This window comes from Lupinus angustifolius, chromosome LG13 (assembly GCF_001865875.1).
Source record: "Lupinus angustifolius cultivar Tanjil chromosome LG13, LupAngTanjil_v1.0, whole genome shotgun sequence".
Classification (NCBI taxonomy): Eukaryota; Viridiplantae; Streptophyta; class Magnoliopsida; order Fabales; family Fabaceae; genus Lupinus; species Lupinus angustifolius.
The window spans coordinates 488,709-513,006 of NC_032021.1; the positions used below are offsets into that span (position 1 = coordinate 488,709).

A 24,298-nucleotide genomic window follows, 5' to 3' on the forward strand; every position below is an offset into this window, starting at 1 on the left:
ATTTATATTTTTATTATATGAAAAAATATTGAAATAATTATTAATTATAAGGGCAAAATAGGTAAGTGAAAATTATGTCATGTAGGTAGTTATAATATGTATTAACTTTATATATAGTAAGTATAAGTATATAGATATAAATATATATAGTATAGATATAGATATTAATAATTGTGTTTGATTATATAAAATTGAGTTGTTTTCATATAATTTTTGTAATTTTAAATAAAATATAGTTAGTATAAGTGGTAATGTTTGACGGAAAGCTGACTAATATAACTTATTTTAAGTAACATAATTTCATCACTCATATAATTATTATAATATACTAGTATGATGATCAACATACTGATTTTCCTACTTTAACTTAATTGCATCACTCATATTTCACAACTATAGAATTTTAAATGATCAAATCACTAAAAACATTTTCTTTACATATTTATTATTTTCCTACTTTGATATTTTCTAAATTTACTATCATATTGATTTTAAAAACATAATTGTAATTTGAATCCTCTCTTGGGCTTATAATATTAGGCTCTTCAGAATAAATCAGTTTATTTGTTCTGGGCTTAAGACTAGGGATATATAAAGGGAACACCGAATAATTTCCATCACGCGCCGTCGCTGAATAAACCAAACTAGTCTCTCTTATTCACTGATTCAAAACTTTTGAAGCATAGCTTCTTCACATCAATAATCTATGGGTCTTAAGCACGAACCTCTTCAAGAAACCACAAACCACCATAATCAACAGTGAGTCATCACAATCATCTTCATCATCATCATCATCATCATCATCATCATCATAATCATTCTATTTCTCACTCTCACCATTGCTTGTTTTGTTTTTATACTCGTATTTTTCAACTATGAATGAATATGAATGTGCTAATGTTGATTTTATATGGTTCAGTGTGGGGAAGCAGTTAGACAGTTATCAATTTGGTGATTCTGGCATTATTGATAAGCAATTCCTAACTGCTCCGGTTAAATCTGCTGTTGATAAGTTCCAGCTTCTTCCTGAATTCCTCAAGGTAAATAATGCTTTCTGATTTGTGATATTATCTTGATTGCATTTTATTTAAATATTTGTTTGTGATCGAATTTGAATTTTGTAGATTAGAGGTTTGGTGAAACAGCATTTGGATTCCTTCAATTATTTTGTCAGAACTGAGATTAAGAAAATCGTTCGCGCCAACGATATTATCAAGACAACTAAGTATCCACATATTTATCTAAGGTACTAGTAGTGGTTTACTTATAACTTGTTCATCTCTGTATCATATCCTATTACTTGTTAGGAGTTAAAGTATTATAAATTTGTTGTTAAGTATTATACAATATCAAATTGGGGTTAAAGATTTTAGACATGCTCTTTAAGATGTTGTTTGTTGTTAAGTATTATACAATATAAATTTGGGGATCGGTAAATGGAGCCTTTTTTGAAGCTCGTCTTATTCTTTAGTCTTCACAATCTTGAGCCACTTTAAACTGTACTGCTTATGATTTGAGCTCTTCTGCAGGTTTCTGGATGTCAGAATTGGCAACCCTTCAATTACAATAGATGGTACTAGTGAGAAAGTTACTCCACAGTTATGTCGTTTATCTGATCGAACGTAAGATTCATTTCCCTCACAAACATGATATATTTTTATTGCCTAGCTATTGATAGATTTATGTCAATATGGAATGGTTTTTTCTTAATTTGTTTTTTCAATTATACAATTTACTTTTAAATTTTTTCGGTGTACTTATAATGATTGAAAATCATAGTTAGACCAAATTTATCCCAAAAAGAACCACATTCTGCATGTTGTTGTGCTAAACCTTTTGTCAAGCATGATTCATTTTATGTTTTGTAATAAAAGGTATTCGGCTCCGATATTGGTTGATGTTGAGTACACTCAAGGAAGTCATGATAACCCAAGAAAAGAAAAGAAGGTATTTGAGTACTACTGTAATCTGAAGTTGACTACAAGAATCTATATTATTCGTTTTAACTTTGTTTTATTTTTACAGATCGATGTTGTTATTGGACAAATGCCTATTATGTTGCGGAGTTGTTGCTGTGTCTTGCATGGAAGAGATGAAGATGAACTCGCAAAACTTGGTTTGTATGGATTTGAAAGACATGTTCTGATATTATTTTGTGCATTTTTTCTCATTCCTTTTCGTTTCCCATTTTTAATAAATTCCTATGTGGCTTTGTTTAGGTGAATGCCCCCTTGATCCTGGTGGATATTTTGTAATAAAAGGGAATGAGAAGGTGACATTCTGACTCCTCTCCTAAATGCTTCTCAATGTCAGTGACACAGACTGACATTTAATTTGCAAACAACTATCTGATATTAGCTAAAAGTGTAATTTAAGAGTTAGTTGTTGATTGGTTAAAGTAATAGTATATGGAATATAATGGAAATTGATGAATATGCTTACAAGAATACATGGATAAGCATTTTAAGTTGACATGTTGAACTACTTGGAGATCAGTTGTTTGATTCTTGATACTAACCTTCATTTCTTCTTTTCTATAATCTCATCCAAACATTGTTCCTTTGTCTCTCTTTTACACACTTTTCAGTTTTAGTTTACTGCTGATGGTTCCACCAATCTATTTCAGGTTATGTTAATACAAGAACAACTTTCAAAGAATAGAATAATTTTGGACACTGACAAGAAAGGAAAGTAAGTAACTATCCTTGGATATAATTGCTGCCTTATTCTTCATCTTTTCATATGTTTGCATACATACATGTGTACTTGTATGGTTTGGGACCTCTCCTTGCCTTCCTCTCCCCTAGTTGTATTTCTCCTCTCAACTCTCTATTAAAGTCTCTTTTTTTAATCCAAAAATCTTATTAATAAACTATTCCTAACTTCTACTGTGGTTGCACATATATGCCTAACTAGATTACATTATCAATTTTTGTTGTTGTCCTGAAGTATATTTTTGTTTCTACTTTGGCTTTCAGTTTTACTGCATCAGTTACGTGCAGCACGGAGCAGTTTAAAACAAAAACTGTTATTGTGATGGAACATGAGAAGATTTGGTTACAATTGAATAAATTTTCTAAAAAGGTTTTCATCTTACACTGTCAATGAGGTTTGTTTACCTTTTCCTATTTCTTTCTATATAAATTAGGCTTTGCTAATGTTTGTTTCTTCTTGTTAATTTCTATAGGTTCCTATTATGGTAGTAATGAAAGCTATGGGCATGGAGAGTGATCAAGAAGTTGTACAAATGGTTGGAAGAGATCCACGTTACAGTTTGCTACTTTTGCCCTCTATTGAGGTAATTGACATACATTTATATAAAAATGCTTTTGCACAGTAAAATAGAATAGATGGGAGAAACAAAGAACTTATATATGATATACATGACAGACTTCTCTGCTCATTGTTAGCCTACACAATACACACCACACCACACCACACAGTATATTATATTGTTATTTTTGCCACCACTGAACTCTGAAATATGTTATGACCTTTAATCAGGAATGTTCAAAAAGCGGTGTATATACACGAGAGCAAGCATTGGAGTACCTTGATTCAAAGGTGTGTTGTTCTTATTATTGTCTTCAATAGAAGAGTAGTTTACATTCTGCTAGAGGAATGCATTAGAATATTCTAGTTAGTCATGCTAACAACACCACTTAGATATAAATACCTAATCTGGCCTATATCATTCCAGTAACAATCAGTGTTAATATTAATATATAAAAGTAAAACCTTGAGTTTATTCTGCCATTTGGAAAATAAATTTGCCATTTGGACTTTGGATATTAATATATAAAGAGCAAAATTGAAATGTGAATTACTGAAAGCAATTAATGGGTTAATTCTTGATGAATTGACATGTATTGAATCTCAAATAAGCGAAAAACTATACAGGTTACTGTCTTCCATAGCACATGATTATGAGAATGTTAAAAACAATTACAGAAAATTTCAATATTATCTTGTGTTTTGAACTTCTAAATCATAAGCTCACTTTTAAAGTTGGAGTTCATGTGGTACTTCTCAAGAATATAAGATCAATCAAGAGAATTATGTGGTGGGACTAGATAACAAATTGTTAGAATCACACTCATGTTATATAGTGCATGGTTCTTTATGATAAAAATACTCCTAAAGGATTTATACACCTTTCTTAGGGTTTCTAATTTTACATAACACATTCATATATTAATTGTTGTTTTCTTGATTATTGTTGATGCTTGTGTACTCATCAGGTAAACAGTCCCATGTATGCAAACAGTTCGTTTGAAAAGGTTTTCAACTCTCTCTCCCTCTCTCGAGTTCGTTTATTTATACAGTGTCTTGCTATGGATAAAATGATGTATTAATCTTTATTTTCTTCTCTTCAATTTTGTGATTTTGCCAGGAAGGAAGGGCATTTGTCGCCCTAAGAGATGTATTTCTTGCAAATGTACCTGTAAGTTCTCTTTGAATCTTAATCATCTCTTGAATTTTGAGTGTTCAAGAGTTTGAGTTTGTCACTTACTGATACTTTATTTGTATCCTCTGACAACTTGATTCCATTCTATTCAATATGCGTGTAATTGGTGTATTTTCATCCTGAGACAACTTGATTCCATTCTTTTTTTTGACGTATTGGGATTGAGTTGATGATTCTTATGTTGTCATTAGGTCCATCAAAATAATTTTCGGCCGAAATGTATATATGTTGCTGTTATGATGAGGCGCATGATGGATGCAATTCTAAATAAGGATGCAATGGACGATAAGGTAGTGTCTTTTTATTTTTAATATGTGAGCTTATGTAATGAGAAGAGAACATGTTTTGTTTTACTCAATAGCCATTATTTTTTTATCATATCCTATCATGGCTGACACAAGATCTGACTTGAGTGGTAAATATGATTATTATTTTCTTAGTGTGGCTTATGAGCTTGTCCCTCTCTATCTGCACAGTTTTATGAAACTCCCTTATTATTATAGCTAAAGTAGTTTTTCCACTGTAAAACTCTTCTGCTAAATTGTTAAATTCTTAACCTTACTTGCTTTTGGTAGATTGTTAGAACCGAATGGAACCAAACTCATGATTCTGTTGTATGTTTGGTTTGTTTTGTAAATTGTAGAATAGAATAGAATAGGACATGGGATTAAAAAGTTGAAATTTGCTTCTACTAAAAGGGATAGAACCAAAGAGAATAAAAGAACATTTTCCCATTATGTTCATTATGCACACAAAATGCCAACTTGGTGCATTTTCAAAATTATAAATAATGTCAACCACATGTTGACTTGTGATTTGTTTCTGTGCACATACAAGAGTGAGTGATCCTTTTAACTCTTTCTTTCAACTCATAGGATTATGTGGGGAACAAGCGATTGGAGCTATCAGGCCAGCTAGTATCTCTTCTTTTTGAGGTACCATCTCATTTGATTTAATACACATCTGACTTCCTTAGAATATTTGCACATTTTTTCATTGCATTAATTGTTATTCTGGTTTCTTTTGTAGGATCTTTTTAAGACAATGATTAGTGAGGTTAAGAGTAGTGCTGACAAAAGGTTGGACAAGCCAGACAAGGCTAGGATGTTTGACATGTGTCAAGTAAGGACTCTAATATGTGTAATGAAGCATCATTAAAATGGATTCAGAGCATTCCTAAATCCAATGTAATTTTGTTGAACCTGTCCCAAAGTCTCACTAGCTAGTTCCCCCTAAAGAGATGCTTTTAATTCTTTTATATAATTCTCTTCAAATTTTCTTATTTCTCATGGACTTCTCATTCCAAGTGGACCCTTATTTATTTTAGTATATGCATGGATTTATCCCCTTCTGTCTTCTTATAAGTCTGATTGGTGTACCTATCACAATCTGTGTTAAGTGCAAATATTTTGTTATTGGAAATAAAAACAGAGTGATTTGTGTGTGGTTTGCACATAAGAAGTTGACAAACAGTCTACATTTGACCAGAGTGAGTTTTCTGGCAAGTTTGTGATCTTGATGGAGGGAGGGTTTGTTGAAAATCACCAGAGTTGAGCCACTTCAAGTTTTAGCTCAATTAAGTTTTTCAGTCCCATAAATAAGATTGTTTTTTGATTTAATTTTTCTAGTCAATCATTTTAAAAGCATGCATGAAATAACATAAAAACTGATGAACCACATACCGTACCAGGTACTATTCTTATATGTATCAAAAACTTATTTAAACTTTAAATTTATCTGTTCATGTTATCAATGTAAAAATATTTTAACTGTGTTTGTTTACAACAACAATAACTAAGCCTTAGTCCCACTAGGTGGGGTTGACTACATCGATCGAACGACGCCGTAATGCACTATCATATATAATGTCCATTGACATATTTAAGAATGATTCTATGTGGTTTGTTTGTACAAGAAAATCAGACACTGCTGATTTCATCATTTTATGTTCACAATTGTTATCTTGCTCTTTTCATGCAACCTGATCTTATTATGTCTGGATTTCTAATTACAATTTTTTGGGGTGGGTTCACAGCTCATTTGCAACCAGCAACAAATCACTAAAGGATTGGAGTGGACTCTCTCCACTGGGAATTTTGATATTCGCAGATGGAACATGAACAGGAAAGGAATGACACAGGTTGTATTTTGTTTCCTTTTCTAATATTTCATTCACATGTCTCAATACTTGTCAGTGTCACAATTTGATTGGTCTTACTGGGGTACTAAGGGACCCACCTCTGGGGCTGGGGTTCTTGGATTTTTTCCTAACAGGTGGTACAGAGATTGTCATTTATAAGTGCTTTGGGCCAAATGACAAGAGTCCAACCACAGTTTGAGAAGTCCAGGAAAGTAAGTGGACCTAGAGCTTTGCAGCCTAGCCAGGTAAGCCACAATCCATATGGGAACTTCTTTAACAGATATTTCATATGTTGCATAGGCTTTTTATTCCACATTTCTAAAACATTACCAACTTCTGAACTGATAACTTTTTCTGGTCTCTCCCATTTGATACAGTGGGGTATGCTTTGTCCCTGTGATACCCCTGAAGGCGAAGCCTGTGGACTGGTGAAGAACTTGGCTTTGATGACTCATGTTACTATTGATGAAGAAGAGGCCCCACTAATTTCACTGGTTTGTTTTGTGTCATTACATGATTGTGGTTATTATGTGATAAATAAAAATTGTTTTACTCTTGTGTATATTGTATGGATGGCAATATAGGCAGAACCTGTAGGCACCCACCCAAAACGGACCCAAATTTTTTGGGGAAAATCCGCTTTGACTGGGTTTTGTTAGTATTGGTGATACACCCAGAACCACACCTTTACTTATATATATTAGTAAAGTTAGAGTTGTACATATAAGGATTTTATGCAACTACACTTTCGGGTCGGGAAACCCCGAAGCCTATGAGGGTGGGGATGTGGTTCATTTTCTCAACCCTGAAGGTACAGCCCGGGGAAGGTAAAACCCAACTTGTTGCCATTCCTAATTGTTTTACGTAAGGTTAAGGCTTACATACACTAGCCCATGTTTTTGTTCTACTGTGCACCATCTGCAAAAAAAAGTATCACAGTTTATGGTGTCTTGAAATTACACCCATACTCCCTAAGTCTCACCTCCAATCCCTCACCCCAGATCCCGACCTCTAGTACCACCCATCACTGGCCAACCATCGTGTGCCGCCCTTTGCCAACCACCGGCAATCACTATCCCAAGACAAATCAATCAACGAGGTCAAGGAACAAGAAAGAAAACGGACAACATTGGCCCTCTGCCGTCCAGCTTTCTTGTCGGATGCAGATTCAAACCCTTTACTGGGATAACCGATTCGAGCGTTGGAGCAAAGGAGTTTCACGATTTCAATCAATGTCCTATGTTCGAGGAGAAAGATGCCGGATGATGTGTGTGGTTGATGGCAGTGGTCGACTGGTCATTGGGGAATTGAAGGGGTGATGTGGTGATGGTTGATTTTGGGTTGGAATTTTAGATTTGTTGGCGGTGAAGGAGTGGGACGAAGGTCAGTGGTGATGGGGTAAACCGGGGCTGTGCAGATGATGATACTGGGGCTGCCAGTTGCTGAAAACCACTGCAAAAATGAATGATTGGGGTAGGATAAAGTGAAGTATAAAAATGAATTTTCAAAAAAGAAATAATATGATGTTTTTTGGGTAGCACATTGTGGTTAGGAACACCAGTTGCGTCCAGGTATCAAAGTCCAAACCTGGGGTATGCATGTTGGACATAGGTTTCCATATGCGTTATTGTTTATTGTAGCTGCATTACATTTACAGTGTTTCTTTATTTTTGTGCAGTGCTATTCTTTGGGTGTTTCTAATATGGAACATCTCTCTGGGGAAGAGCTTCATACACCAGATTCTTTTCTGGTTTTTTGTAATGGTTTGATTCTTGGCAAGCATAGGAGGCCTCAGGTATTTATCAATGTGTTCTGTGAAATGTATAAATACAATTACACATTCATGATTATGTTCTTATTTATTGTTAAGCTTAACATTGTTTTTATTTAAGTGTTTTGCTACTGCAATGAGGAAGTTGCGGAGAGCTGGTAAAATTGGCGAGTTTGTGAGTGTATATGTCAATGAAAAGCAGGTGAATAGTTACATTATAGTTGATTTCTTGCTAGTTTTTGTTACTGTTTCTAGTGTTTTTCAATTTCCTGGTTCAACTATTATTATTATTATTATTTTGGTTGGTGTAATTTTTTTGGGATCAACTGTTCAATAGGAATTGGTGATAAATAATATTGAATCTGAAAATTAGAGATAATGTCCTCACAATGGAGGAAGTTGCTCTATTTTTCCAATCTAAATATGCAGATGACAGTAACAGCATACCAGCAAAAAGGGAAGAAGAGTAGAAGAACAGTCACAAAAATATGAAAAACGAGAAAAGAGAAAAAACGGGAAAGACCTTTATAGTTAGTGAACCATCCTCCCCTAGGCCAAGGCCCCAGAGTCACTCCAATTTCTAAGCTGGACCCCTATACAACTTGCTCTCTTTTCTCCTATCTTGTATTCTTTTTTCTCTCACTGCCACATTAGCATTGTTATAGTGCACCCCATTAATGTGGTCATTTTTAATATTCCCCATCCTAACCTCCTAATATCTGTGGGTGAGTGGGTCTAACACTTTTTTAAGTTTTAATTCATATTCATAATTATAAATTTGATAACAGCCTCTCTAAGTATTTTGTATTAAATCTTTTGCATAAATGAAGAGTAAATGTGAAGAACATGCTAGTTGCTTCTAGTTTTTATTGTTTCCATTTGCTCGGAGCTACATGTTATACTCTATAATGCTATATTATTGTTTCCACTTAGATATTGTACTTCAGGAATTATTTTCATTCAAGCATCTCCTTTTTGTCTTGATTACTCAAATTTTATATTTATTTTGATTTGTGACATCTTTTTTATTGTTAATACAATGTAAGTATGAACTGGCATTAATTGACAAAAGTATGTTTCCAGCATTGCATCTACTTAGCTTCTGATGGTGGTAGAGTTTGTCGTCCCCTTGTCATCGCTGACAAGGGAGTATCAAGAATAAAAGAGCATCATATGAAAGAGTTAATTGTAAGTGTCTCTTGTGCTTTTTCTTTGAAATAAATAAAGTTGTTTATGAGATCAACTCTTATGCTCTTTCAGGATGGGGTGCGCACATTTGATGATTTTTTGCGAGATGGCTTGCTTGAGTATCTTGATGTCAATGAGGAAAACAATGCTTTGGTTTGTTCTGCTTTGATTACATAAAGCCTCTTTTAGTTTACAAATCTTATTCCTTACAAACAATAACCGTAGTATCCTATTTTCTTTGTTGCAGATTGCTTTATATGAAGGAGATGCCACACCAGAAACTACTCATATTGAGATTGAGCCTTTCACCATCTTGGGAGTTTGTGCTGGGCTAATTCCATATCCTCATCACAATCAATCACCTAGGAATACTTATCAGGTTGTCTCTCCTTCCCTCCCCTGCTTCTCCCGCTCCTCATTTATAAGGGAGTTACATAAGATTTTACACTCTTAAGAACAAAATGCGTTCCTCTTCTTTCCTGAAATTGGTTTTGTTTTGCTCAATGTAGTGTGCTATGGGGAAACAAGCTATGGGAAATATAGCGTATAACCAGGTAAGCAACATTTGCTGGATATGTGGCTTCAGTTCAAAATTGCATGATGTTTAGATTAATGAAAATGTTTTTCTAAATTTTAGAAAAATAACTCACTGAGTTAGTGAGTTTAATAATTTTAATGAATAATTTCTTAATAGTTGTGTTCCTTTGTGCATTGGATTTTTTCTAGTTCAATGAATTATTTTCTACAGGTTCGTTTTAAAGGGTTTGGTAAGAAGGGAAGTTAAATCTCGTGGCAATTGCTGTGTATGGATTTTTTTGGTTTGCAAGGAGTGCCCATATTTTCAAGGGCGTTCCGTGTCTTCTGGATTTGTTATGAGATAAAGTCATTTTACGTTTTCTCTGGTGTTCAGCACCTGGTCTTTTCAAGGGTATTGGCATTTCAAAATTGCAAAGGGATTGGAAAGCGCCCTATTTCTCTAATAAAATGATGCCATTTATTGAAAAGTATACTTATTGCATGCATGCATGTAAAAGCATATAGTTCCATGTGCGAATGGTTCTGGATTTAAAATCCTAAAGAGTTAAATGATTAAATTTAATTTATTTGAACATCACATAGGAGTATATGAAACAATCTGTTGGAGATTGTATGACTATCTTAGGCAGAGCAGGGTTGAGTAACTTTACTACCATACTCAGCTCTTATATGACTATCTTAAGCAGAGCAGGGATGACCAGGGGAACTTCTTCCATATTTAGTATAAATGGTGAAGTTTAAATCCCTGTAGCCAATCCCACCTAGTAGGATTAAGGCTTGGTTGTTTTCGTTGTTGCTGAAGTTTAAATCCCCTCATTTGCAGCTACGACGGATGGACACCTTGCTTTACCTGCTCGTTTATCCTCAAAGGCCTTTGCTAACAACAAAGTCAATTGAGCTGGTTAGTAGTATATTATTTCATTATTTAGTTTTCTTTGAATCAAGGGTTGTGATTAATCTATTATCTTTTAGGTTGGATATGATAAGCTTGGAGCCGGTCAAAATGCCACAGTAGCTGTGATGAGCTATAGTGGTTATGATATAGAGGATGCCATTGTCATGAACAAGTCATCTCTAGATCGCGGTTTTGGTCGTTGTATAGTTATGAAACGGTATGCCGTTTATTTGGAGATTTATTTATTGCTTCTGGTTGCTGTATATTTCAATGTCAATTTTTTAAAGGTAGCAATCCCTGATGTGTAGGTATTCTGCCATCAAGCAAAAGTATGCAAATGGTACATCAGATAGAATACTTAGGCCTGATAAATTTGGAGATAATGCAAGCCGTGAGCAGGTAATATGTTTTCAGGGTAATTAATCAATTGATTTAACTAATCACTTGCTTAAAACTTGTGTTCAATATCACCTTTGATCTGTAGTTAAGGTCGTATCAGTTAGGCAATTTTGTCAGATTGGTAACTGGCTGGAATGTGGTAATTCCGTTAGTAGAATGTGCCTATTTGTCAATTTGTTTCAAGGTGGCCTTTCAAGTCCTTTTTTGTGGAGACCGGGAGAGTGTTAGTTAGTCTTTCATACAGTCTTCCCACTTGAGGTGTTAGTTTGTCCAAAATGCATAAGTTTTGTTGGCAATTTGGACTTGCAGCACCCAAGCTGCTAAACCCTTTGATCTCTTGATAACCTACCTATGTGGACTTCCTCTTAAACACTCCCCCTCAAGTTCAACTGGGTTGTCCTGGTTGTTACTTGCTTTTTTTCCACTTGGATTGGCTTGTACTAAAAGTTAACCTCAGAGGTCTCAAGTCTGCCTTCGTTTTGAACTTGAGTCTCATAGGCCACAAGTTTGCAGCATTTTCCCGGGTCATCTTCACCGAGCCTTTGTTCCTCATTTGGGTAATTTGGCTTTAGGTGTTTTGCCGCAGGTGTTTCTTTAATTTGAATTCAGTCCTTCAGTTGTCAATGTGTTGCGAGACCATTTGGGCTATGATATCATATAGTAATTTTTGAGTGGGCCGCTCCAAGTCCTTTTGTGTGGGAGAGTGCTAGTTAATCTTTCATATGGGCTTTCCACTTGAGGTACCAGTTTCTCCAAATCTTGGGAGAACTATATCAGAAAAGGTAGTCATCGTGGTTTAAAGAGCCAAAGGCCTTATAAAGCGCACAATGGAATCCCATGCTTCCAGTTTGGGACTCAATTTCCGTATCTGGCAATTATATACTAACATTCTACGATGTTCCAAATACCATTCAGAGTTGAAGATGCATGAAACATCATCTCGATTCTATCTCACCATGGCAGAAAACACACAGAACTAGTTATCGAATTTTTCTAGTTAAGCGTTGTTTATAAGATGATTTTTCTCTAAGATACTATTATCCCTGTCGTTCTCCTATTTGTCGTATTCTAATTTGAATCACCTAGCTGTCTGAAATATTTTCGCATGCCATTGGATATTTTCTTGCTTCCTCTAGATACTTGATGATGATGGAATTGCTGCACCTGGGGAAAAAATTACTGCAAGTGACATTTATATCAAGTTGCAATCACCAATTGATACAAGGAGTCAGCATACAGGATCAGTAGCAAATTTGCCTTCTAGGTTAATTTTTAAATTTTAACTTTTTGATTTAACTGTGTATAGATTTGTGTTGGATGTACATTGCTGAACCTTTTTCCTGGTTGTTTTCCTTATATCCAGTGCATATCGGAGCAGTTTTCAAACATTAAAGCCTGCCCATGCTCATGCAGGACAAGTGGTTGATAGGGTATTGCTTTGCTCTGATAAGGATAACAACATGTGTATCAAATTTCTAATCCGTCACACTCGTAGACCCGAGGTAAAGTTTGCTATCTCTATTGTGAAGTCGTGTTCTTGATTTGAAGTAGTGTATTTATTTCTGTCTTGTTGCTTTAGCTCGGTGATAAGTTTAGTAGCAGACATGGCCAGAAAGGTGTTTGTGGAACCATTGTTCAGCAGGAAGACTTTCCTTTTTCTGAGAAAGGCATTTGTCCTGATCTGATTATGAACCCTCATGGATTTCCAAGGTAATATATATCATTCATACAGGAACCCCTCCAATATCTTTTGGCCAATAAGTATAATTTATTTGTGATTTTTCCAGTTCATTATCTGTTCCCTCAATGCAATCATTATAATTTAAGCACAGTTTCTGCTACTCCCAAGCTCTATGGTTATTTCGTCGAGAAATAGCTTTACTACATGTTTAACAATTTCTACGTTGCCTACTGAGAATATTTTCTATTGCTCGCTTATTACATGATGCAAGAAATTGTATAAAACAAATAGTGAACTCAAGTGCCTTCAGTAGAAGGAAAAAACAGATCTGGATTCTGGGCCTACAAACTGATGTTATATTCCACCATATTAACATTCTGACCTCTATGAAATCTTTAACTGCTGCTACAATACTACTGTAGTTTCATTAGCATATTTAGCACATGTTAGACTTGTAGTCTACACTTAATGCACTCATAGCATGAGTGAGATGGCTTTGTGTTCACAGTACACACAATATCTCTCAAACACACTGTTTCCACAACTGGTGTTTGGCCATCATTCATGCTTGAATTTGAGCACTATTGTTAGCTATATACTTATTTAGTAATGAAGTTAAGCTTGTGAACATACCTCAATTATAACATATAAATGATAGCTTGTTTCCTATAACAAGGACTTGCCTCAATTGTGCTTGACTTCATTTCCCCCCCCCTATTAGTGTGCTTAATATGTATACATGTGGCAGTATGTGCATATCTGTGTAGATTAAGCACATGTTATCCACCACTTTTCCTGGGTTGCATGGAAATAATAAACAACAAAGGCTTAATCCTACTAGGTAAGGTTGGTTACATGGACCAAACAATGTCATAATGTTCTATCATAAATCATGTTCATTGACAAAGCATTGATCTCTAAATCTTTCTTAATCGTTAGCTTATGGTTTTTGTTGGCCTCCCTCTTCCTCTAGAAAAATAATAATTATACATCACTGAAATTGGATGTGGATTGGTAGAAGATTCACAGCTTTCCATGTGCTTTTTCTCAACATGGAATGTGGGCAACCAAGCTGTAGAACACCCATTCTTAAGTAGTTATTTTGTAATAATAATGCATGTGATTTTTCTTGTATGCTTAGCATCAAAGCAGTTTTATCTTGAAATAAGTAAATATCTAATATCACTGCAGTTTCCAAATCCAAGATGTGAACTGATTTTATTATGGTATCAGTCGAATGACAGTTGGAAAGATGATAGAGCTTCTTGGAGGAAAAGCAGGTGTTTCCTGTGGTAAGTTTCATTATGGCAGTGCTTTCGGGGAAAGAAGTGGTCATGCTGACAAGGTTGAAACCTTAAGGTATCTTATTTGTCTCTGGTATGACATTCTTTCTACGGTTTATACATATCCATGCTCTCACAGTTTCCTTATTCTGGCAGTGAAACTCTTGTGAAGGCTGGCTTCAACTACAGTGGGAAAGATTTCATTTATTCAGGTTTTCATCTTCTCTTAGTTATTGCGCAAAAAATACTTTGTACTATTTTTTGGGATTGAAAACCCATATTACAATTGGATATGCATATAAGAGGTGTCCTGATCCACCTTTTCCTTTACAGGCATTACAGGTTGCCCTTTACAAGCATATATTTTTATGGGTCCAATTTACTACCAGAAATTAAAACATATGGTGAGAGTGATGTCCTTTTAAACAAGTTTTTATGTTTCTGTTTATTACAACAATAGATATCCTATATTTTAAACAGAAATTATCTGTCTATATGTGCCAAGCATACAATATCTACCAGCTATAAAATTCCAGTTTGTGGTTGAGGGTTTAGGAATGCCCTAAATACTCAAGCTTTGTGGTCATTACAATTTATCTCTAGATCAAATGTTTCTTTTTTGTCTATTAGCATATACCAAAAATTTGGAGAAGAGATTTTAGCTTTCTTATTTTTCACCACTCCCCTCCAAAATATTGAACCAAACAATGGATTTTAGTTAAAATCCTTCCCCTTATTTCCATCCCCTCCAGTTACCTCGAAGACTCTAGCTACAAGTGACATCATCATACTAATTAAAATATTCTAGAAGGGAAATATAATATTTAATTAATAATCAATCATCCTCTTTTTTCCTAATGAGCCTTTTAATGCTCTTACTTTTATCCTTGGGCTTGAACTCTGTATTGGCCCAAAGCCCCAAACAGCCTATCAATATTGCTGTTAGTATTATGATGTAGAAGTAAAATGAAACCTTTTCTGCTCTTAACTTTTGACCCGACAATATTGTCTGATAAAGTGATCATTTTTCTATTAGATGTACTATATGTTTATATCAAAGTTCACAATCTAAATATGTGGTGATGGTCAGGTGCTCGATAAGATGCATGCTCGAGGTAATGGCCCTCGCACCATGCTTACTAGACAGCCGACAGAAGGGAGAGCTAGAAATGGAGGTTTGCAATTTATCCTCTCTTTTCTCAAGTTTACTATACTATATTGGTAGAAGTTAGTAGTGCTGGGAACATTTCGGCCTTTTCCCCAAATCCCTAGCCCAATGGTTTGATTGTTGTAATGTTCCCCCATCCTGATATCAATACTTGATCCAGAATAAAAAAATCTAGCATTTTCCTGAAAACTATTGTAAGAGTACAATTACAACAGTGTTATAAATAATGGTTTAACGGTAGCTACTTGTTTTCTTTTCAGGCCTACGTGTTGGAGAAATGGAACGTGATTGCTTAATTGCATACGGTGCTAGTATGTTGATTTTTGAGCGGCTCATGTTATCTAGTGATCCTTTTGAAGTTCAGGTAATATTATTCACTTTTATGCTAATATTACATGTCCCCAAGAATCAGCAGCCCAATTGGTTAAGCTGTGAAATATAAAGTGAATACTCAAGTTCAGATCCTTGCATGTGTGCTCTCTTCTCCCTCCCCTGACAATAAAAATAAAAGAAAAAGTTTGCGTATAAAACAATGATGATATTACATGTCTGCAGTCTTGTTTGCATTTCAACATGGGCCTGTTTTTGTAAGCAGAGTAGTCTACAATATTAAGGGCAAAGGAAAACATTTCAGTAGACAATTGAGTTCCAAATGTTCATTGCATTATGATTTTAGTAAAATATCCCATAGTTCAACACTTTCTTGTCCTACTCCCTAAACTTTTGTAGAGATCACCTACACTCCTTAAAGTATGATTTAATTCTAATTAAGAGCTAGTGCAAGTGCACATGTGAATTCATTTTAAAGTTTTTGAACTCTGTTTTAGTCCTTGAAGACCAGGGCTTTCTTTAAGGATTAGTGTGCAACTTTGCTTGTAATCCATTAATTAACATAAAAAAATTCATTAATAAAAATATGTTGCCAAGCCCATACAGCCCAACCCCATACAGCCCAACCCCTGACAATTAAATGTTCCTTCGGGTTTGATTTTTGTGATAAACTGACAAGATTGTTCTTTGCAATCGAAGTGGCTACTGAGAGGTTCCTTTTTTCACAGGTCTGTAGATCGTGTGGGTTGTTAGGATATTACAACCATAAGCTGAGAACAGCTATTTGTTCATCTTGTAAGAAGGGAGACAAGATTTCTACCATGAAGTTGCCATATGCATGCAAGCTCTTGCTTCAGGTATAATATGCTCCTGTCCATACACTTCTGCAGGTCCTTCAGATACCATTTGTTGCTTTCTGATGAATTAATTTACGTTTTTAACTTCAATAATAATCAGTACATGTTAATGTCTGCATTTGTCTGGATTTGATACATGCTTCAATGATTTAGTTCTGGGCAAGTATTAAAATTTCATTTTAATGGCAAGTCAAGATAATTTTTTTAAGATGTTAACAATAAAGAAAAATGCTTTGAAAGCATGGCACAATTATTTTATGTATAGAGGAATTACCATCCTTACGATACATTTAGTACAAATAAAGGGTAACTTGGTACTGTGAAGCTCACGCTATGTGCAGGGTCATGGGAAAGATCAGACCTATACTATATGGGTCTATAGTAAGCAGCTTTACCCAATATTTGTAAGTGGCTGATTCCACAATTCGAACATGTGATAGGAATATTTTTATTGATTTAAATAAAGGGGGCCAAATACTCAAATATGCGGAATAAAAGGGGCCAGCAACCATGAGTATTGTGATCTCTATCTTATAACATTACAACTAGCCCTGTAGAATGAAAACCCTCAACAACGGCTAGAATTACCTATAAATTCACCATATTCAAGCAAACTCAATAACAATATACATTGTGGAAATGCAGAAGTAAATCTTCCTTAGATTTCTTTCTATAGCACTATAACAAATTGTATTGAAATAACAGTTGAAGTGTATTGAGCATATCACCATAAACTGTGATTACATTATAACCAAAATTATTTGATAAAATGTCAGGTGCAGTAAAAGAGGGATACTTAGTGATTAAATTGTGCAAATAAACACTGGTGCCCTTCTACATTTTTGTGGATAATTGGAAGATTGTTGTAGTTGTTGTACCTTTTACTTCCCCTCCTTCCTTGGAAGATGCAAAAATGGGAATTACAGAAACAACTAAGCCTTATCACACTGGTGTTTTTATATGTTTATTAACTTCTTTTCTAGATGATCTTTCTGTTTTTCTTTTCTAGCCAATGTCTACAAATTTACAAAATGTGTTTGTTCCAGGAATGATTTATTTGTTTGTTTTTTGAGATTTGTCTAGTTGGAATTTGTTGATTAATTTGATTTGGTTCTGAAATTTGTCAGGAACTCCAATCAATGAATATTGTTCCCCGCTTAAAGCTGGCAGATGCATGAGTTTTGTAGCTGATCCAGACAGTGTACGGAATGCATGTTCCTGCCACGGACGAATCCAAGGCAGATAGATATATAGATAGAACACTGTCATTCATCAAAAACTGTTTTTGTATATTAGATTTTGCCCCTACCCCCAAAAAAAGAATGTTTTGTAATACTACATATTAATTAGTTTAACATTGTAATTAAAAAAATTAGGAGTGCTTATTTAGTCCAGTTTGATTTTAAAGCTGAATTTAATTAGTAATTATTTAATCTTCGATTATAATTTTATGTCTGAAAGTATTCTCTTGTTAGACTTATTGTAGCATTTACCACTCTCTACCATAAAATGTCCTCTGCTAAAGTGAACCTCTCTTTTGTAATGGTGACCTTGATGGTCTACATGATTTTACATCTGTAGATGCCCTTGTAGGGCTTCTTCATCTTGTAATGGAACTTGGCCTTTGATTTGTTCTTAGATTTGGTGGTGCCACATTGGAGAGTTCTACATTGTTCTTACTTTTAGGCTTCCTTAGAGACTATACATATGCATCACCTTGACACTTGTCAATTGTCATAGCTTGCAGTTTTGTCACTGATACTATTGGCATTCATGTACTCTTGGGACTTTTGTGATTGGAATAATTGTTCCCAAGGATAGAGGACCTTGTAACTGGTCTTTTCTTGCCACTTTATTTTGCTGCAAATGGTTTAAGACTAATATGGCAACTATAAGTGCATCAACTTCTTCTGGTTTACTAGTACTTGTTATATTCACTGCTTGCTTTGGAAAGATTGTTGCCACAATTGTTGTCTCATTGTTATGTAATGTGCCTTTTATAGAAGCCTTGGCCCTTGGATTTCTCATGAACACCAAGGGCTTGGTGTTCCTCATTGTTCTCAATCAAAATATTATTTTGTGAAATGTTCACATGATAAGGACATGGGAACATATAGATAGACCAAAACACCCTAACCAGTTAGGGTTATATCAAATTTTTATATCCTAGAGTTTGTGTCAATATCTTTCTTCATTATAGGTTCTATTCTTGTACTCCAATGAAATTATGATTATGGTCATTGATTCAATTTGAAACTAATCAATCATATTTCTTGCAGATGAAGGTAGTGAATGATCAGTAATTTTCAATTTGTGTTCTAATGGCATTGTTATAAAGCAGCTCTAAGGGGAGCAATTTACAAGTGCAAGCAACGTTATTCAACACGCATGCAGAATTATCTCATGTGAAAGTAATATTCTCCACACTCCACACAATTGATAATGAGCTAAACATAAAAAAAGATTAAGTGTTTATTTGTGAGTTTAAATTCCAACATACAAACATAACATGAGTAGATTTAAACCATTTTTTGGTATTACCAAGGTATTCTCTCACCTCATTGGGTAAGAAACTGATCTCTTTTGAGGTTCGTGACTGTCCCTCCAACAAGTGTCGTTTCTAGGAATTTCGACATTGAGAATCCAATGAGACCTTACACCATTATATCAATGTTTGATAGTAGATTGAAACCATTTGATTTCATATGTTATGACACTTACCCAAATAACAAGGTTGATGCAAAACTTAGCATCATCAACAAGTAAGTAGCAGGAAAAAAATGAGTAAAACCACCCTTTTAAATAAATAAATAAACTAAAAAACTGAAATACTTAAAAGAAGTGATATTTGAAAAGCCAAAAATCAAATTGATTTTAAAGTTTAAAGTTGAATATAAAATTATATTTTTTTAGATTTTTTAGAATTAGTTATGATATACTTAAATCCATTTATACCTATCGCATAATAGGATGATTGGGTTTCTGTCAAAATTGGAAGATTATGATGAAGTTTAATTTAGAGATTGATACCATCTTATCATAGCCATGATTTTTCAATTGAAAAACATAATAAAATTCCTAATTAAAAACCATGGCAGAGAAGTCTATCCATAAAATTGGTATAAAATATAATTGATTTATGTGGCGGTAGCATTTAATTCAGACATTTTTAGTATTTCTTCCTTATAACTTGTAAACATTTAAAGTCGAATGGAAACATTTAATATAGTTAACGATGTAGTTGACTTGTTAAACTTATCCCTCATAAATAGGAAACACTTAAAATCAAATGGAATCAATTAAATTAATATGATCTGATTGAATTATGATTAAAAATAAATTGTAGATAATGAAGTGACAATGGAAAAAATTATTACAGTCCATGCATCCTTTTCTCTTTTCAAAAAATTTAAAATTGTATATATAATTGACTTTTTAAATAAATAAATTCTAGAATGAAATCTGATTGGAGTAGGAGTCTTGGAACTAGTCTAGTTTAAGATTAACATTTAGAGCAAAGATATAGGATTAGCTGTTTCTATATTAGAATGCAGTTTAGCCACACTCAAGCAAAGAGAATGATACATTATTTCAATTACCAACCATATTTACTAACAAGTGTTGGTTTAGTAGCATAAGGCCTCATTGAATCCTCAAGGTTGAAAGTTTGAATCGTATAAGGGATACTTGTTGGGAAGGATCACGAACCAAAATGATTAGTTCCTTGGCAAAAAAAGATAAGAATAATATTACCAACCATGTTTCCCTTTTTCTATCTAACCTTACATCATATATAAACAACACTAATATAGCACCAGAAAAAATACTATATAAACTAAGGTAACTCTCTTTCTCTGATTATCTGTGTGCACATTGTGTTTAGTGTAATATTATGAATCAATAGATATTAAGTAATGGAGAGTTCTCATCCTTCTATTATTGTTCAAACATGTCCACCACCAATGAAGGCCACATCCAATGGAGCATTTCAACATGAAAATCCACTTCATTATGCACTTCCATTGTTGATTATTCAGATCATATTGGTTGTCACCTTTACCAGATTCCTTGCATTAATTTGCAAGCCTCTCAGACAACCCAGAGTCATTGGAGAAATCATTGTAAGTTTTCTTTTTCTTATTCAATGATTCATCTTTTCACACTAAGCATAATGTTTTATCTTAAACTTTCTATTCATGATGAAAGAACAAAAAAATCACATGCCATTCTTCCTCATGAAACAAAAATATATGTCACATCATTTTTACATGTAAATCATTGACAATTTACTAGTGTTGTTCCCATATTAAGGATGTAAAGAGAAAGTGATATATCAATGCACCAAGTCCTGGTTTATACACAACATGATAAGTTACTTCACAAAACATGTCTCTACTATTTTAATAGCCATGCTTTTACATGTCCAAATGAATGTATTTTTTTTTTATGATTGAAAGTTTGATTATTTTTGGAGATGGGTTTTTTTTCTGAATCATTGTTTTGCTTTCACTCATTTCATCAAAACTTTCAAATCATGATCATGGTCAATGATATTCATTTTAAGTTCTAATGCTTTGAAAATGAAATGCAGGGAGGGATACTACTTGGGCCATCTGCAATTGGGAGAAGCCAAAAATTCTTGGACACATTTTTCCCTAAGAAAAGTTTAACAGTTCTTGAAACACTGGCTAATATTGGCCTTTTATTCTTCTTGTTTCTGGTTGGTCTTGAGCTAGACATGCCTTCGATACGCAAAACTGGTCCGAAGGCCTTAGGCATAGCCTGTGTTGGGATCACATTCCCTTTTGCACTTGGCATTGGCACTTCATTTGCTTTCAAAGCCACCATATCCAAAGGTGTTGATACAATTCCATTCCTTGTCTTCATGGGTGTTGCACTCTCAATCACTGCATTTCCTGTCCTTGCTAGGATCCTAGCTGAGCTGAAACTCCTCACGACCGATGTAGGCCGCATAGCAATGTCTGCTGCTGCTGTCAATGATGTTGCAGCATGGGTACTACTTGCTCTTGCCATATCTCTCTCTGGCTCTGATACATCACCAATAATTTCTCTTTGGGTCTTGCTTTGTGGTGCTGGTTTTATCATCTTTGCTGTCATTGCCATAAAGCCGTTACTTGGCCAAATGGCGAAGCATTCCCCTGAGGGTGAACCGGTGAAGGAGATCTACATATGCATCACCTTGACACTTGTCCTGGCTTGCAGTTTTGTCACTGATACCATTGGCATTCATGCACTCTTTGGAGCTTTTGTGATTGGAATAATTATGCCCAAGGATGGTCCCTTTGCTGAGGTGTTAACTGAGAAGATAGAGGACCTTGTAACTGGTCTTTTCTTGCCACTCTATTTTGCTGCAAGTGGGTTGAAAACTAATGTAGCAACTATAAGTGGATCAACTTCTTGGGGTTTATTAGTACTTGTTATATTCACTGCTTGCTTTGGAAAGATTGTTGGCACAATTGGTGTGTCATTGTTATGTAAGGTGCCTGTTAGAGAAGCCTTGGCCCTTGGATTTCTCATGAACACCAAGGGCTTGGTGGAGCTCATTGTTCTCAACATCGGCAAAGATCGCAAGGTATCAACCTTCTACTTGTAAAATGTTCATTGCTCATTAGCAAAAGAATGAAACTAGGTGCTTAACATATTTTTTTCCAATAAGGATATAAAATTGATTTCACCAATGAAAATATAATGTGTGACAATTGTTATAAAATATGTGAAACAACTGCTACATATTGTATTTCTTTGGGTGGATAATGCCACAAACCCTTGTAGAATGATAACAAGTTTTGTCCTTAACAAAAGCAAGTATATCAAAAGGTCATTTTGTGAGATTTTCATATGATAAGGACATGGGAACAAATAGATAGACTAAAACACCCTAACAAAGTAGGGTCATGTCAAATTTTATATCCTACAGTATTTGTGTCAATATCTTTCTTCATTATAGGATCCATTCTTGTACTTGAATGATAATCATTTCCCTTGTAAATATGACTATGACCATTAATTCAGTTTCAGCTAATCAATCATATTTCTTGCAAATGAAGGTACTGAATGATCAGTCGTTTGCAATCTGTGTTCTAATGGCATTGTTCACCACCTTCATCACCACACCAATAGTGATGGCAGTGTATAAACCAGCTCGAAGGGGAGCACCTTACAAGCACAAAACAGTTCAGCGAAAAGATCCCAATACAGAACTTCGTGTGCTAGCTTGTTTCCACAGTACTCGCAACATTCCCACCTTAGTCAACCTGATAGAGTCTTCCCGAGGAACTCGAAAGAAAGGAAAACTATGCATATATGCAATGCACTTGATGGAACTCTCAGAGCGACCTTCAGCCATCACAATGGTTCATAAGGCACACAAGAATGGCTTGCCCTTTTGGAACAAAAAACCGTATGGGGATCAGATGGTCATTGCATTTCAGGCTTACGGACAATTAAGTAGCGTGAATGTTCGTCCGATGACAGCAATCTCTGCTCTTAACAACATTCATGAGGACATTTGCACTAGTGCACACCAAAAGAGAGCAGCATTGATTCTCTTACCATTCCCCAAACATCAATGTTTTGATGGCACGATGGAGTCATTAGGACCAGCCTTCCATACAATGAATGGACTTGTTCTTAGCCATGCACCTTGTTCAGTGGGAATTTTGGTTGATCGCGGCCTTGGAGGGATTAGCCAAGTTCAAGCTAGTGACGTATCCTACAATGTAGTCGTACCCTTCTTTGGAGGGCGTGATGACCGTGAAGCACTTGCGTATGGAATGAGAATGGCAGAGCACCCTGGAGTTTTGCTCACAGTTGTTAAGTTTCTCGCTCCAGTCGGGAAAACATTAGCCTTCGGTGCCAAGTTGGTTGGCGTAACAGTAAACAAGGACAGGAAGGTAACCAAAGTAGCTGATGGCAATAACCATAGTGAAGATGAACAAGAGGATGATCAATTTTGGCATGACTTCCTAAGTGTATCTGCCAAGAGTGAAGGGTCTATAGTGTATGAGGAAAGGTTGGTTGAAAGTAAAGAAGATATTGTAACAGCATTGGTGGGAAAGAATAAGAGCAATGTAATTTTGGTAGGTAGAATGCCACATGTAGCACCTTTGGTAGAAAGAAGTGATTGTCCTGAGCTTGGTCCTGTTGGAAGCTACTTAGCTTCTTCTGAGTTCTCCACTCATGCATCAATTATAGTGTTTCAACAATATGTTCCCACCACAGACATTTTCCCATTGGTGATGGAGGCTTCTGATTTCACAAATATGTTAGACACATCAATGCATGACACATAGAGCTGATAGAGAGATAGCATATGTCATATGGAAAATGTTTTTCATATAAGTGGATTAGATATCATATTCACCACCTTAAATTTGGTTTGATGTGAGTGTGTGTGTATTGAGTAATGAGATATCCCATATTCAGAGATAGAGTAGACAGAAGTATTAATAAAGTTGTCAAATCTAATTGTATAAATACATGAGTACACTGGAGTTCAAACCTCATAAGTAATGACATATGTTTGATTGATTTTTGACATTCCTTTTGTTGGACCAAACT

General features: G+C 34.9%; 2 protein-coding genes across 3 annotated transcripts; both read left to right on the top strand.

Moving 5' to 3' along the window:
- On the top strand, positions 600-18,160 carry LOC109325630 (DNA-directed RNA polymerase III subunit 2). Of its 2 annotated transcripts, XM_019558094.1 has the most exons (38): positions 600-759; positions 920-1,040; positions 1,125-1,246; positions 1,530-1,622; positions 1,875-1,947; positions 2,026-2,116; positions 2,220-2,272; positions 2,627-2,691; positions 2,979-3,084; positions 3,188-3,298; positions 3,505-3,564; positions 4,242-4,280; positions 4,394-4,444; positions 4,660-4,758; positions 5,344-5,403; positions 5,498-5,590; positions 6,504-6,608; positions 6,743-6,853; positions 6,986-7,102; positions 8,287-8,403; positions 8,501-8,581; positions 9,463-9,567; positions 9,640-9,720; positions 9,815-9,946; positions 10,077-10,121; positions 10,928-11,005; positions 11,077-11,216; positions 11,308-11,398; positions 12,535-12,662; positions 12,762-12,900; positions 12,978-13,108; positions 14,313-14,438; positions 14,519-14,574; positions 14,696-14,766; positions 15,453-15,537; positions 15,791-15,894; positions 16,589-16,717; positions 17,845-18,160. In XM_019558094.1, exons 1-38 carry the CDS (start codon positions 707-709, stop codon positions 17,893-17,895), a joined length of 3,513 nt encoding a protein of 1,170 aa, XP_019413639.1. In that variant the 5' UTR covers positions 600-706; the 3' UTR covers positions 17,896-18,160. The 2 variants fall into 2 exon arrangements, with proteins under 2 accessions (XP_019413639.1, XP_019413640.1); XM_019558095.1 differs by lacking the exon at positions 600-759 and having other exon boundaries at positions 2,026-2,120.
- Positions 20,632-24,247, top strand: LOC109363429 (cation/H(+) antiporter 19-like). The gene is made up of 3 exons (XM_019609689.1): positions 20,632-20,838; positions 21,309-22,310; positions 22,786-24,247. Exons 1-3 carry the CDS (start codon positions 20,632-20,634, stop codon positions 24,028-24,030), a joined length of 2,454 nt encoding a protein of 817 aa, XP_019465234.1. The 3' UTR covers positions 24,031-24,247.

What these genes read in the sequence shown, in the direction of transcription:
- LOC109325630 (XM_019558094.1), top strand. Translation starts at nt 707, where the DNA reads ATGGGTCTTAAGCACGAACCTCTTCAAGAAACCACAAACCACCATAAT. An exon ending in TATCCACATATTTATCTAAG is followed by an intron (nt 1,247 to 1,529) that starts GTACTAGTAGTG and finishes GCTCTTCTGCAG; the next exon opens with GTTTCTGGATGTCAGAATTG. An exon ending in TAGTATCTCTTCTTTTTGAG is followed by an intron (nt 5,404 to 5,497) that starts GTACCATCTCAT and finishes TTTCTTTTGTAG; the next exon opens with GATCTTTTTAAGACAATGAT.
- LOC109363429 (XM_019609689.1), top strand. Translation starts at nt 20,632, where the DNA reads ATGGAGAGTTCTCATCCTTCTATTATTGTTCAAACATGTCCACCACCA. An exon ending in GAGTCATTGGAGAAATCATT is followed by an intron (nt 20,839 to 21,308) that starts GTAAGTTTTCTT and finishes AATGAAATGCAG; the next exon opens with GGAGGGATACTACTTGGGCC. An exon ending in ACATCGGCAAAGATCGCAAG is followed by an intron (nt 22,311 to 22,785) that starts GTATCAACCTTC and finishes TTGCAAATGAAG; the next exon opens with GTACTGAATGATCAGTCGTT.